The following is a 16,203-nucleotide window of genomic DNA, read 5'->3' as shown; positions in this document are numbered from 1 at the left end:
TAAAGGGACCCCTGACCATTAGGTCCAGTCATGGCCAACTCTGGGGTTGCGGTGCTCATCTCGCTTTGCTGGCCAAGGGAGCCGGCGTACAGCTTCCGGGTCATGTGGCCAGCATGACTAAGCCACCTCTGGCGAACCAGAGCAGTGCACGGAAACACTGTTTACCTTCCCGCCGGAGCGGTACCTATTTATCTACTTACACTTTGATGTGCTTTCAAACTGCTAGGTTGGCAGGAGCAGGGACCGAGCAATGGGAGCTCACCCCGTTGCGGGGATTTGAACCACCAACCTTCTGATTGGCAAGTCCTAAGCTCTGTGGTTTAACCCACAGCACCTCCCGCATCCTGCATACGCTAGGGTAAAACATACTATTTGCACTGTTAGGGGGGAAAATGTATATATGTAGATCTCTCGCTCTCTTGCTTGCTCTCCTCTTAATGGGGCAAAATATACTTGGGGGGTTGCAATTTCCATTTTGGAAAATGGCACAGCAGTAAAACAACGGTGTTCTTGCATCATGTCCTAATACGGACCACACACACCCAGCTGTTATTTGCAAATATGTAAAAATGGGTGAGTTGTGTTCAAACATCTCTGTTGCCAGGCCTAATTGGCCTTTGGAAGATGTTCAGAATGGGTATACAGAAATTTGTAGGTGGGTTTCAGATAAAGGTGCTTGGACAAATCATAATATTTTTTGAATGGTAAGAAATTTCACAGGTAATTTATATAGGATCCATCTTTTCATGAGGAGAGAATACTGGAGAATAGTGATACCTTTTTAAATAAACTGTTTATTTACATATTTACAGGCTGAACCGATTTTATAGGCTGCAACAGCATTCTCTAGTGACTTACAAGGAGAAATAAAACCATGTGAAATTCAATAACAATAAAAACTAAGAAGTAACAGAAAGCAAAAGTAGCTTAAACTTAAAACAGATTAAAAGGCCTAGAAAATAATATTAAGGTTTTTGAATAGCACTAAATTCACTCCAAGGCAGGCACCAACCAGCCAAGCCACTCTGGGCAGGGCATTAGACAGCCAGGGTGCCACCACTGAAAAGACCCACTCTCTTGCAGTGATAAACAAACACATAAACAGTGCTGGTCTGCAAGCAGTATCGTTTCAGCACTTTAGAAAGAGAGCTGTGCTGAATATTCCCGAATTTTGAATTTTGGATTGACAAATCGATTTTCTTTTTCCGCCAGCGAAAGAAGAAAGATTTCATGATTATTTGTTTTGTTTTCCTGAATTGGTGTGATCCCATTCAATGAAGAATTAACTCAATGTTTTTTTTAATCCATGCCTCCTTTTCTCTGCTATACAAATCTCATGCTCCTCTTCAAACGAGGCTCCTTTATTTCATTTGAACTTCTAAAGAATTTAAATATCATGGAAGCACTCATATCCTCCTTCCCTTTAGATCCTCACACACCCCTCATTGAGAGACACTGGATTAAGAGAACAGAAGTCATACACTTTGTAGCCAATCCACTATTTGATGACACCAACGAAAGCATGAGGTGATCAGAAGATCAACTGAATGTATATAAACCAGTGATCAGGAAGGAGCCTGATTGCTATTTTCTTGCACCATTTATTTTTTGTTCAATCTTATCAGCAGTGGCACGAAAGCGAAGGTCTCTCAGTGTGGTGATCAAAGTCTTATAAGCATCTTTCATCCCATGTTCTTGGTACCAACATTCCAACAGCTTTATTTTCTGCTCAGCACCATCATTTGGATTATCCTTCATGATCACATCTATGCGATTGGATGTCACATTCAGTCTCCGAACAAAAGTCATGACTTCTGAGTGCCGCATCTCCTCTGCAATAACAGGAATGTGAGGGAGCAGATCAATATCTAGAAAGGAAAAATGGGGGAAATGTTACACACCATCCAAATCTCCAAGCAGAGAGAGAATCGAGGGGTTCCAGGTGCTTCCCAGGGTTGGCTTCCTTGGAATGAAGGTCAGGTGTCTTTAGGATATATGGTTTTATTTATGCATATATACAACCTCGTCATAATATGGAGGGGCTCACAGCATTATTGACCCCAAAGGTCTTCCTTCTTCATTCATCACAGATTTAGATCCAGCACAGAGCAAGCATGTTCCAGGTCCCAGCCTGCTTCTAGCTTAGCTCACACCCAACTGTCCCCCTATCTCTCTCCTACATAGCAGCTAGGTGAGGGGGGTGGAAAAAAGGCTCATGCATTAGTCAGGAGGGCACCACAACATTTTTTGTTCTTGCAACCTAGCTCATTCTTTTGGGTTGCTGTTGAGGACATTTAATTGGACAGAGAAGCTCATTGTCTTGCAAAGAACCTTGTCCAATGAGTTCAGCAACAGATTTTGGACTTCACTGTGTGTGGGGACCCAAGAATTAGAAGGTACTCAGGTAACACCCAGACTGACCCCCTAAACCCACAACAACATATTATTTGCATAAACAGGTAACTCACAGCTTATGCACATTTAACTTGCACTCATTCATCTTTAAGTGTTTACCCAAAAAATTGTGTTTGTTTGTTTGCTTTTTTTAAAAAAAAAGTAGGGAGAAAGGGGGCAGGTTCTGGGGGGAAAGACTTTGTCAATCCCACCTGCCATTGAACCTAATGTGTTTTGACTATACTTGATTTTGGCTTTACATGCTATCCCCAGAATGTAACCCCCACATAAATTGAGAGTTGCCTGTTTAATATTTTCCTCAATTTTACTGTCATTTACATATATGACGCCTATGTAAAGCCATAAATATGTTATTCCAAGGAGGTACTGTCTTCTCATGTGACTGCTCCACCTCCATTTTTACACAGCTTGGTAGTGAGTTAAAGGTAAAGGGACCCCTGACTGTTAGGTCCAGTCATGGACGACTCTGGAGTTGCGGCGCTCATCTCACTTTACTGGCCGAGGGAGCCGGCGTACAGCTTCCGGGTCATGTGGCCAGCATGACTAAGCCGCTTCTGGCGAACCAGAGCAGCGCACGGAAATGCTGTTTACCTTCCTGCCAGAGCGGTACCTATTTATCTACTTGCACTTTAGACGTGCTTTCGAACTAGGTTAGCAGGAGCAGGGACTGAGCAACGGGAGCTCATCCCATCGTGGGGATTCGAACCTTCTCAGCGGCAAGCCCTAAGCTCTGTGGTTAAGACCACAGTGCCACCCATGTCGTATAGTGAGTCACACTTGCTTAAAAGTGTCCCTATAACAAGAATGCTTTCTCCAAGGCGATACATTTTTTTCCTCTTGGGGAAGTGTGTGCTTTCAAAGCAAACAACTACCTTTCTAAAACCTGGGTTGATTCAGCAATGCTATTCATCCCCCCCCAAAAAAAAAAGAAAAAAAGAAAGAAAGAAAGAAAGAAAGAAAGAAAGAAAGAAAGGGGGGAGATGGTTACATATGTCTACCATGCGACATCTAGCTCACTTATTAAAATTTTACATGACTTTTATTATTAATTTAATCAAAGTGAGATGAGAGAAAAGCTGACAAGGGTGCTATAGAAAATTTCATAGAAGCTCCCTAGACAGCTTTACAAATGAAAAAGAAAACAATCAAGTGACCAAAAAATAGCAAGACATGTAAACCTGTCTCACTAGTATCCATATCTAAACATGTAATACTAAATCCTGGCTGACAGTGAGTGGGCTTCATAGAGAAGGGAAGCCAGTGCCGCATCAACAGCCCTGGCACTTGTGCTGATCGGTTGGAAAAATGTCATTGACTACCCCAGTTCCCAGATTGGGCCACTTCCTATCATGTGATGGCAACAGAGTCCAGACAGGGTCCATTGCTGGCCCTTTTGCACTCCACCCATCAGGCTTCAGCGAATCCGATCTCTCCCCCTCACGCCAGACTGCCAGTAATAGATAGATAATAAGTTCTTACCAATGTCTTTTATTCATTGTTCACAGAGAGAAGCTTAGAAATGTTGCCTCTTGGGGTAATGGCATTGCTCCAAATAATCTCCTCCCCCCTTCCCTTCATAATCGTCAACAGCACCACCCCCTTTATGGTGGCTGCTTAAGGCCATTTGCCTCTTAGCTTTCTGCTCTCCCACTTTCACTGCTCGCTGGGTTCTGGGAGAAGGTGGGTCTGGAATGCTTTCTAATGATAACGTGTCAGCCAGCTGCTCTGGCTCTGCTCCTCCCCCCGCCCCTCATTATTTATCATCTTTGTCCCTCTTCTATCTCTGAGCCGTGACCTTCTGCAAACCACTGTTGTAAATCAATACTGTCTTCCTCTTCTCTGGAAGGTTCAGAAGGAGGGGGAGGCGGTCTCCAGCATTCCTCCTCAGTCCAGGCCCTGACAACCACTGAACTGTCCAATTCTAAAAAGAATGGTCTTATCCATATAGTGGAAGACCATTGGAGAGCCCCTGCTTTCCTCTTCTCTCTGGCGTTCCATAAATGATGACTACCAATAAGGTCCTCTACCTATTCCTGACAATGTAGATGAAACACATAGGAGGCCTTATTGCAGCTTTGCCTGTAAGGGTTCCTTCAGATAAACTTGTCCCAAATGATAAAGAGCTTTAAAGATCGCCACAGCACTTTGAATTAGGTCCAGAAACAATTGGAAACCAGTGCAGTTCCTAACATGCTCCTAAGAAGGCAGCTCCAGTTTATAATTTAGCTGCCACATTCGGAACCAGCTGAAGTTTCCAGACTCTGCTAAAAGTAGAGCATACTGCAAAAGTCTGTGCTGTAACTAAGATGATGCCATGGCCAAATCTGTGCTATACAGGCAGTGGCAGAGCAAGCCAATCAGGTGCCTGGGGCTGCGTGTGTCCTGCACCCAGGGGCGGGGCCAGCCACCCACAAGACAGGATGAGCCAGGCCAGAACACTCCGTGGGGCCTCCGGAATCTGCCTGCCTCCTCCCACATAGTCGCCCTACAGCTGGGAGGAAGGCAGTGGGCGGACCGTTTGGGGCAGATGGAGCCAGCGGATGCCCAAGCTGCTGTTTCACTCCCTGGAGAGACGCTTGGCTTGGGCATGCTGCAGGCCCCACGGTGAGTGCCACCCGGCGTTTTGTCACCCCCCCCAGTGGTGACACCCGGGGCATCCTGCCCCCACAGCACCTCCTTCCTCCACCCCTGTATACAGGCCAACATGCCTATGCCCTTTTAAAATGTGGTGGGTTTTTTTGGGGGGGGGGGTTATGGGGTTGTTTTTATTTTGATTATGTATTTTGTGCTTTTATATTTTGATTTTATTCTGTGAACCACTCTGAGACCTCCGGGTATAGGACAGTATATAAATTCAATAAATAACTACAACAACAACAACAACAACAACAATGAAATCATCATATATATATTTCCATACCTGGATAACGGAGAGGCTCCATTTCCTCTAAGGGCAGCTTACAACATATATAAAAAAACAAAACATGAACATTAAAAACTGTTACAGCTAAAAATTGAACGCTGTTTCTTTAATGCTAAAAGAACTAAGTCAGCATGTGTCAGCGGCCTACAATGACTCATGCAACCTTTCACCAAATTGTACTTGTATATATAGAGTGGTCAATGTTAGTGTGGTGTTGGGTTGGTTGGATGGTAGAAAGCTGGTTGTGTTTGATGTGTGTAAAGCTGTCGATCGTGGTTGGAGGAGACTTTTTAAGAATAAAAACAGCATTCTGCAAAGTACTCTTTCTTAAGGACTCTTTGTGCCAACTAAGGTCTGAACACTAGGCAAAAGAGTAAAAAGGAGGTCAGAATTTTTTCTTTTTTCAAACACTGTCAAAAACAAAATATCCTATACAAGCAACAAACCAATAAATCAATAGAAACCACTAACTACAAGAACAATAAACAGTGCTACTGGAAAGAATCCCCCCCCCGACCCAAATTAATGTAATTAATTTGAGTCGGGGGGAACTAAACATTTAACCAACACCAACCTGACAAAAACGAAACAGAGGAACCAAAATTAGAACTGTTTAAAACATTTTAAAACATTTTAGCCAGTTGTCCCAACCCAAGAATTGTTCCAGCAATGTCCCAGTGGCCCCCCAGGGGCTTCTTTTAGCTCTTCAAGGTGAGTCTGGGCCCCACCCCCTAGGCCAGGTGCAAGGCCCCTTGCAGCAGGGGCACCATACCAGGCACCTTGTGTCTTATTGATACATCATCTAACACAGGAATAGCAAATGTAGTGCCCTCCTTTCAGCCCCAGCAAACACGACAAAATGGTCAGGGATGATGGGAATTGTAGTCCAGGAACACCTGGGGAACACCACATTGGCAAACCCTCATCTAACTAACTCAAGGTTACTCATGGCATTTAAATACCATTGACTTCAATGTGATCTAAAGAAGCATTTAAATACATCTATGGCCAAATGATGCACAGAGGTCCATCAAATTGTTCCATCTTCTGATTAGATTAATAGTCAGTTTGTGATGAGGTTTGCAAAAAGGCACACATGCTTATTGAGCCCAAGAACAAGGATTATTACAGGACAAACTGTACCTGCCGTATTATGTAATATAGGTAAAGGTAAAGGTACCCTTGACTATTAGGTCCAGTCATGGACGACTCTGGGGTTGTGCACTCATCTCACTCTATAGGCCGAGGTAGCCAGCGTTTGTCTGCAGACAGCTTCCGGGACAAGTGGTCAGCATGACTAAGCTGTTTCTGGCGAACCAGAGCAGCTGACGGAAACGCCATTTACCTTCCCGCCGGAGCGGTACCTATTTATCTACTTGCACTTTGACGTGCTTTCGAACTGCTAGGTTGACAGGAGCTGGGACCAAACAACAGGAGCTCAAGCTATAGGCTCTGTGGTTTAGACCACAGCGCCCCCTGCGTCCCTAGATTATGTAATATATGGTTGTGTTAATATCTTCCTTTATATTGACGTCAGCAGCTTTCAGACTCTCTCCATTTCAGTGCTTGTATGAACTTTACTAGCATTATTTAGATCTAAACTATGCCTTCAGGTTGGGTAAAAGTGGGGGGGGATAATTATTATTATTATTATTATTATTATTATTATTATTATTATTTAAATGCCATCCATCTGACTGGGTCACCCCACCCACTCTGTGTGGCTTCCAAGAAATTAAAACACAGTAAGACACAGTTCAGTTCATTATTTTTTTGTTTTCAATACGCAACTCAATGTACATTTTATTTTATTTTTTGCAACTAACTATAAAACTCAATTAAAATAAGAATGTGAAAAAGACATACACATATCTAGATCAAAGGACTTTGTTATGTGGCCAGCTGTAATGTGCTTTGAATTTACTATATAACCAGGGTTCTGATTTTGGTCTAGGCCGGACTGGCTATTTCATCATTGCCAGCACAAAGATAAGCAAAACTATTTTTCATCTAAGGAAAAACATTGTCCCCTGCTTTCTTTCTTACAATATTCCTTGGGTTATGTTTATATATTTATTTCATAAAATTTATATACCATTTTATTGTAAATGTCATGCACTGTATTCAAAATAAGAAAGGATACAGTACTCACCATTCCATTTGGCTCCTCTTTGTTATTGTACTCTGCAGTTTTCTTCTTTTTACGCACTGCAGCCACACAGAAAAGAACTATGGTTTGTTTGTTTTACTACATTCATAAAACAACAGGAGTAGCAATAGGAAGGGACATAGAATTCTACATCACTGGCTAGAAGTACCCATTAGGGCTGTGAACCAGATTTGACCAAAGTCCATATCCCAAATTGTATCGGGCTTATTTGGGTGGGTCAAGGTTTGGGCTGGATTGTGATGAGACAGTGCCAGATTGTCTCGAGTTGGGTTGGCCCACCTGCAGTGATCTGAGATGGTCAAAAGGTAGGGGGAGTGATGGATTACAGGGGGAAAGAAGGTGAGATAGGCAACCCCTGAAAACAACAGCATGAGGCTGTCTGCAAAAGGGCTTTCAAACAGCCCTGCACTGCGCTGTTCCCAGTAGCCTGCTTCCATCAGGTGAACAGGTCCGTGCAGCCAAATTGAGCAGTACTGAACCCTCTGCTCACCAGATGAGTGGGTGGTTGGATCCTGATTGCTGCAGAGGTCTGTAGTCATGGGGGGACAGGGTGGGAGGTGAGGTGACACATAACCTCCTTCTTGCACCCCCTCCTGACTGTATGTTTAATCAGGGGTTTAAAACCTCGATTAAACAAGTTGTTTAGAAACCCATTTCCTGAAGTACAAAGACTACATTTCCTGCTAGTCCCATCCACTCTTGGATTAAAGCTGGGGACAAAAAAACAGATTGAGGGAATACCAGCTCAGAACTAAACCATGTAAAATTTAATGGTGCTTACTCCCAGGTAAGAGGGGTTAGGCTTGCTACCTTAGTTCTGTAGAAGTACGTTCACATGAACCTTGAGACAATCTCTCAAACTTTTCTTAAACGTGGCTGGGCATGAAAAGACCCATGTCTATGTTACATAAGCCTTAAGTACAACCCTCAAGCATGCATTGCAGGTTGCGGAATATTTTAGAACATAAATAAGGTAGTTTAAAGGTGCATCAACTTACCATACCACGTTACCCCAATGACAATCGCCGCCACGATGACTATGCTGACTACAACGGGTACAACAATTGAAGCTGTTTTATCTTGTGCAATCTCTGTTAAGTAGAACATTGCAAAGTTTCATACAGAATATGCAGATACTTTTCACCAATAAGCATTTTAGACTTACATGGCTCACATGGCAGGTCTCTGCTTCATGAGGCTCAGCTTTGACACAAAGCCATTTTATGGGTAGAATGAACAAATGAAATCCAGCCCCACCACACTCAGTACAAAATGCAAACATCCCCTTAAATATAGCTAGATTGAAAACAACTGACAGCCCATTCACACAACTGTCTGTTTCACTCTGTGGTTGCTGAGTTTTTGAGTCAATCCATGCCGACTTTCACTTCCCACCCACCCCAAGGCTCAGTGGTGAGTGCTGTATGTAGGAGAGGTCTCAACCCCACAACGACCTTTTGATTTACTAGCCCCATCATATTCAAATGCACCACATGTGACCAGTGATAGGATGGCCAAAGTTTGGCTGACTGAAAATTGAAATTGTCATACATCTGAAATAGCAGACCGAAAGCCAACACTTCTCTTGTAATCATTCCCTTGTTTAAGGTATATTTCAGAGCTAAGTCAAAGATCCCAACAGTTACCTGCTCTGTCACATCTGGTGTTATTGGTTTGGGTGCAACTTTCTAGAATTTTACCACCTCTACACCTGTGAATAAATTATTTGAAAACAATGGAAAGATTAGGTCATCTGTCAAGGGAACAGAGCAGAATAGTCAATTTCCTCAAGTTACTGCTTTTTGAGTTTCTGATTATGATATAGGAATTTTGAAGTTCCTTTTGGAGGAATGTATCCTCCAATGACATTGTCAAGCTGGACCCCCCAGAAGCTGCAATCTAGATCTTTTGACTTTCTAGCTCAGAGTCTCTGAAGTCAATGGCCAGAGCTGGAAGTTAGAGCCTTATGTGAAACAAATAGAAGGCACTGTTCCACAGGCTAGGCCAAGGATATGGAATCAGTAGCTGTCCAGCTGTTGTCGGGACTCCAACTCCCATCAGCCCCTGCCAGCATAGACAATAGCCAGGAACGATGGGAGTTGAAGTCCAACATCTGGAAAGCCACTGTTTCCCCATCCTTGGATTATGCAAAAGCAAAAGAGTGGGCTCTTGGTATTTATATACCATGCCTGGAGTGCCCAATACTTATTGCTGATGATGCACACCCTTATTCCATTCTGCTCCAGAAAACGACTTTGAAGCATAAGCCCGTGCACTTCTCAGTAGCTTTCTAGGCTAGGTTCAGGTCCCTGTTTAGGTGAAACTTAGAATCCATTACGGAGAAGCTGGAAGGTGTGGTCATGGTTGTACATCATCCCTCACCATTGGCCAAACTGGAGGGGAATGGTGGGAGATGTACTTAGGTTTCAATTTCATTGTTCTGCATGGGACAATGACAATAAAGATATCGTATATCGTACTTCAGATTATGCTCCACTCCAAAACACACCCAGAGAATGGTTGGAAATACATGGAAGAAGAGCAAAGATGCCACCTAGTGTTTGAAAATTATTGTGCATTCTCTTCCTTCTGGATTTACTTATTTTATGGTAGTCCATAATGACTAGCCTGTGATTTGGACAAAGTTTCAAATCAGACCATCGAGGGTTGCATTCCTATGAATACAGAGCAGGGGTGCAAAATCTGTGGCTCCCTAGAGGTTGATGGTTGTGCATTCTTCAAATTCGGGGATCTGTATCTTTTATGGGGAAGTGCATACAAAAATGCAGATTTTATGGGGAAATGCATAAAAACAACTATTTTGCAGGGGGAAGTATGATGTGCAAAAGGTGTGTTTCAAGAGCAGTGCCTAGAAAATCATACAAAAATGCATATTTAAGGAGCAGAGTGTTGTAAACTGTACAAAATGTGCACTGCATGGAATATCTCATACAAAACTCTGTTCAATTTAAAGGATTCATGCATCCCTAGTCAACCCTATCTCATCAAAGCAATAGGTGTTTAGAACTTTGGGGTGGATACTGTATATTTCCGAGACCACATATATTGGGAGCAGGTTCAGAGATTCAAATGCAAGATCTACAATTCAAAAATGCTTTAGATCCTGTCTCCGGTCCCTGTTTTTCATTCAAATTGCCCTTTAGTCAGTAACTGTGCAGGAGACTTACTCATCACATGGATAACAGTGGCGGCATGGTTCAGAAGAATTGCAGAAGTAGCCAGACCTACATCTACATTTTACATTCTGGTGGATGGTACAATTCTTTTCAACTTCAAAACCTAAAATAAATAGAAACATTTTGTTAAATTATATACATATATAGGAACTGGTTCTTTTTATAGTGGGCAGGTTTTGATGATTCAGATGAATTGGACTGGAATCTGAAGAGAAACAAAGCTGATTCCTGAAGGACTGTCACAAAAAAGAGGTCCATTGGGATTGTTGTGTTAGGTTTCCTGTTTATAATGCTAGTACTTCTTCCCCAGTTTCTAATGTTCTGTTTACACTGCATTACCTAGTGTGTTATGCCACCAAGGTGTGCTAAATTTCATTCACACCAGTGGACTTTATCAGACTTGCTGCTACCCTCCCATCTTTCATGTGCATGCGTGCTTCTGTTCCTCCATGGAAATGGCAGAGAATAGCTGCATGCTGGCCTACGGCCCAATGATTTTCTGGAAAACATTAGGAGACACTTCTTAATGGTAAGGACAAGTCAACAAAGCAACCAAGTACTGGTGGTCTTCAAGCAGAGGCTGGACAGCCATCTCTTAGGGGCTGCTGTAGCCTTGTATTCCCTGCAAAGAAACAGATGATTGGCAAGGCCCCTTCAGCTCTGTGATTCTAAGTGTTCTTGAAGTTCAATGAAAAGCCAAAGGCTTGATCATATATTTAAGAGTCTTCAGTTGATGAAAATCAGGATATAACTTCTATATTGCACCCATTGTGTTCTATTTTGTTCCATGTGTCTACATGTCTTCACCACAGCAGCACATAATGTTTGCTGTTTTAATAAATAAGAGTCCTTTTCTGTTATTTGGTTCCCATCCCCTAGAGGCCAGTGTGTGCAATGGCTGCCACCACCACCCTACCCAGCATGCAATCTGATGCATATATGGAGGAACATTTGTAGGGAGACAAGAAGCCTTTTCTCTGTGTTGCACATGCTAGGCTTTCTGCAAAGACATGCACTTAAAACATTTCTCTCTAATGCAATACGCATCACAACCAATAGTTCTAGACTGCGAACATACCATGCTGCGTGTCACAGTGACCACATCGCAGACATTTGGAGAGATAATTGTAGTTATCCATATACTCTTCCCCATCTATGCATTTTTCACAAGAAGTTGTAGGATTGTCCTTTGTGCAACCTTTCCGTTTAGCAAAGGAACCTATTTAAAAAAAACAAAAAAGCAGTTTAAACATTAAGATGGTGTGATTCACTTGAATGTCTCAGATTTCCTGAATCACTTTGTCTTGTTCAGCACCACCTAAGTACCAAATCATTGCAGGAACAATACTAACCAGATAGTGATTAGGTATCCATTTCCAAACTATTTAATAATGTGACTTAAGTGGAGCTTGACAGAGTAATATTCAAATGCTTTCCTTTTAGATAACCTTATGAGAATGACACATGAAATGTGATGGTGATGGCAACAGAGGCCAGAGTTAGCACACTTATCTCGGCTGTAATAAAAATAATAATAATAATAATAATAATAATAATAATAATAATAATAATAATTTAATTATTTATACCCCACCCATCTGGCTGGGTTTCCCTAGCCACTCCCTCATGGGGACTAGAATGCCTGCACAGGGCTTCAATGTGTTTCCCCATCTGTATTCTGCTCTAACTGGATGAGAGAGAGAGAAGGAGCATCAGTCTGGTTGCCTTGGCAATGAGAACCTAATTCATTTCCCTCTAACATTTACTGCATTGCAATCAGGTTCATGCAAAAACAAAGTATAAAGCTGCCTGGAGAGGCTGAGTGTTCCACAGGGGTGAGCATGTTCCTAAAATGCACCCATGTTTCAGCTCTCCACTACTGAAAATGGAAATGCTTCTCAGTTATCTTACAATCATACCTACCGGGCTTACAACTATCACAGCAAAGATCATGAAACAGATATTGTGTATCATTCCGACACCCGATAACATTCCGCTTAAAAATACTTTTCACTGGCCCAGGTTTCTTATGTGCTCTGGGCGTCATAGACATAGACACATTCTCATGCAATGGTCCAGGAGTAATGAAATCAAATGCCTATATGAGAGAGAGAGAGAGAGAGAGAGAGAGAGAGAGAGAGAGAGAGAGAGAGAATATATAAATATTGCATTTCAATGCATTATGGCATTTTCCGAAAAGACAATAGTTCTCTTTGGATTCTGATAGGCAATAAAGACAACCAAATTGCTCCTTGTCAAGTTTTATTCATATGAAAATGAAGAACAAAGCAGATATACTCTGATGACAGAAGGGTGCACAGAAGGGACTGGAAGTTCTGAGTTTGTGGGGGGAGGCTTCCTTGTGGGTAATTTTGAGAATCACTCTTGGCTACTGGTGTGACCCCAAGGAAGATGTAAGCACCCCAAGGACATAGCTTAAGTTTTCCTTTCTGTGAGGAAAAATAGAAGAAGCAGCTGTTGGGATGTTGTAGGCCCTTCCCCATCTGGAAACCAGAGTACTCTCAGCTGTGGCTCCTTTGGTGTTTTTAAGGGCATGCTGTGTCTTAAATGTTATTTTATAGCATAGTAACCTGTCTGGTATCATATTGAGTGACCTTGCTTTGCAAGTTAATGTTGCCATTTCATTAAAAATCTATCACCCATCAGCCCCAGGCAACATGACCAATGACCAAGGGAGTTCTCCCCTCCTGAGCAGAGTAGTGAAGGAAGCAAAGGAATCCTGCACCTTTTACAATCATCCCTGATTACGCAGTTAAGAAGGCCTGAATTTCCATTCCGGCCTGTCCTTGTCACAATCAGTGCAGCTTCTGTGCCACTGCAGTTTAAATTCTGCCAGATACAGTGTTAGAAATCTAGTGCACCTGGCATGCTTCCATACCTCCCCCAAAACAAGATTTCCTGTTTCTGTTATCTCTTGAGCTTATCTGTAGCAAAACTACTATATAATGCTTACTACAATAATAAGAAACTGATAATAATACAGTGGTGCCCCGCAAGACGAACGCCTTGCAAGACGGAAAACCCGATAGACGAAAGGGTTTTCCGTTTTGGAGGCGCTTCGCAAAACAAATTTCCCTATGGGCTTGCTTTGCAAGACGAAAATGTCTTGCGAGTTCCTGCGGGGGTTTTTCCCTTTCTTCTCCCTTTTCCTAAGCCCTAAGCCGCTTATCAGCTGATCCGCTGATAAGCCGCTTATCAGCTGATCCGCTAAAAGCCGCTAAACCGCTAATAGCTCTAATCCGCTAAGCTGTCAATGGGCTTGCTTCGCAAGACGAAAAAACTGCTATACAAAGAGCCTCACGGAACGGATTAATTTCGTCTTGCGAGGCACCACTGTATGCTGCATTGTACTAAGGTGAGTGAAACAACAGAATTTCTAATCTTCATCATGTTCAGGGCAAATTCACACGATAGAGTCCAGCTGAGACTACCCTCCTTCAAATTGCTAAAGATGAGAAAATTGCATCTTTAAACGGTTCCTCAAGTGAAATGTGTCCATGTGTCTAGAAAGTTAGCATGACAGGAAGATCTAGAATCTTGTCCCTAATGCGCTAGTTTAAAAGAAAAAGGGGAAAAAAGACAGGGACTTTTTCTACAGAACAGAGCACATAAAAATACCATATCTAGCATGAGGTGGTGGTCCACAGGATGGAAAATTCTGTTATATTATTCTATTACATGAATACAATAACACTTAATGACTCATAGGTACTTTCTTACTGACTTGAGCTCAACGGCATATGCCCAGACTTGACAGTTACCACGTATCATCTCCCTCTTTCCTTCAAGTTTTTCTTGGGACTTCCCTTTGATTAATTTGTAAAGTAAAATAACTCAGTCAACCATAGATATTAAAGTGCATCGTGCTAAGAGCGAGAGATTTGTTGCTTCTCTGAAATATATTTGTGAATAATACATTCAGGAAGAAAGCTGAAGTCCCGACCAGTTGACAACAATGACCAACTTCCTATTGACACAACGCAGCATTGCATTATAATAAACTAAGTATCCAAAGATTTTAACTTACCTAACCTAGTCGTTTGAGGGAAGGAAAAAACCACCATCATGTGCTGGTGATAGTTGCATAGCCAGATAAGAAAAGGAATTTACTGTACAGGCTGCATCCAATAATTTATGAATTAATGCTTTTAATTTGTGGTTTTTTAAAAAAGGCTTTAATAATCTTTATTGAGGTGCAAGCTTCTCAAAGTACCTTCTTTTCCGCTACACAAGAGAAAAACAAACTGTTTCTGGGTCAGCTAACCACACTGTTCAAAACACTAAACCAAACCAATCATTTGGGATACCGTTTCAAACCCTGCCACTCTCTGACTACCGTTTCTCATGCAGCCTTCCTTCAGAACTGTTGGCAAAAACTCTCAAAACAACAGACTGACAGAATGCTTCTGAATAAGAATGTTGTGGCTAGTAACAGGTATTTCAATGATTACAGGGAGGTGATATGTGGGGGGGAAATAATACTTACCAGACACAGGGTTAAGAGGCAGAGAACAAGTTTCTTGGCCATGTTGTTTCGCCGGTGCATGTAAAAAGAAAATGAAAGGAGAGCACTTCTGAGAAACTCCCTCCCCCTTATAGTCAGCAATGTAAACACGGCTTGAAGGGCCGGTGACACACTCTGCTTTGGAGAGCTCGTGCTATTTCACGATAAGGAAACACCCTTCTGTGAACAGCTGAAGTCAAACGGACCTTGTCATGTCATTCTTGCAGTGAGCCAAATGAATCTTTAAAGCATTTGCTGTTACTTCTGTCTTTGCCACTAGGTGTCCTGACACCTCAACTGTCAAACAAGTGGTAGAAAGAACAAGGCTTTTTGAAAGCTCCTTTGTTCTGGGTGTGCGGTTGCACTGTGCGCAAGGTGCACAAAATAGTGTCTCCAGCTTGCAAATGCGTACAAAGGCCCTCAAAGGTTTCCTGTTTAGGAATAAGAATTTGTACAGCTCCAGATGCAGCACACGCTTCAGAATGCAAAATATTGTTATGAGTTTGGGGGAGTGGTCAGTCTGGATGATTCCTTATACCCTTCCAAACCTGTGATCCTATGCGTGTTTGGGGTGGCTTCAAATTATTGGAATAGCCAGGCCAGCATTCTGATGAGGTGAGAACCAAGGTGATGAGCCATTAAGGGGGCTTAAGAGGCTTGGTGAAAGACATCAAATGGGTGGGGGGCCCTCCCTCAACAGATAAATCCAGAAAGTTGAGTTTGTAGTGATGTGACTTAGAAGTAAAGCAGCAAGCTAGAAAGCAACATTTGAGAGGATGTTTAGTGACTGTTTGATTCAAAGGTTGTGGCTATGGGAGAAACAAGAACTGAGAACTTTTTGGGGTGTTAATGCTGTGTACCCCTCCATCACAGGCTCAGGTTGTATACATGTGTAAATAAACCATATTGTGATGTGGGAGAAACTGTGAAGTCGGTCATCGCTTCTCTCGTGATTTCTGCCACCCCAGTTGCT

General features: G+C 42.4%; 1 protein-coding gene across 2 annotated transcripts; it reads right to left on the bottom strand.

The window, feature by feature from the left end:
- Window positions 1-774: 774 nt before the first annotated feature.
- On the bottom strand, window positions 775-15,352 carry FAS (Fas cell surface death receptor). Of its 2 annotated transcripts, XM_079975799.1 has the most exons (9): window positions 15,213-15,352; window positions 12,629-12,803; window positions 11,784-11,924; window positions 10,697-10,808; window positions 9,155-9,219; window positions 8,507-8,599; window positions 7,491-7,546; window positions 5,336-5,372; window positions 775-1,868 (listed from the first exon to the last, which is right to left on the bottom strand). In XM_079975799.1, the coding sequence occupies exons 1-9, from the start codon at window positions 15,270-15,272 to the stop codon at window positions 1,585-1,587; spliced, it is 1,023 nt and encodes a 340-aa protein (XP_079831925.1). In that variant the 5' UTR covers window positions 15,273-15,352; the 3' UTR covers window positions 775-1,584. The 2 variants fall into 2 exon arrangements, with proteins under 2 accessions (XP_079831925.1, XP_079831926.1); XM_079975800.1 differs by lacking the exon at window positions 8,507-8,599.
- Between the last annotated feature and the right edge of the window lie 851 nt (window positions 15,353-16,203).

Source organism: Podarcis cretensis, assembly GCF_951804945.1.
Source record: "Podarcis cretensis genome assembly, chromosome: 5".
In the NCBI taxonomy this organism is placed as follows: Eukaryota; Metazoa; Chordata; class Lepidosauria; order Squamata; family Lacertidae; genus Podarcis; species Podarcis cretensis.
This window is presented reverse-complemented; position numbering and strand designations above follow the sequence as displayed.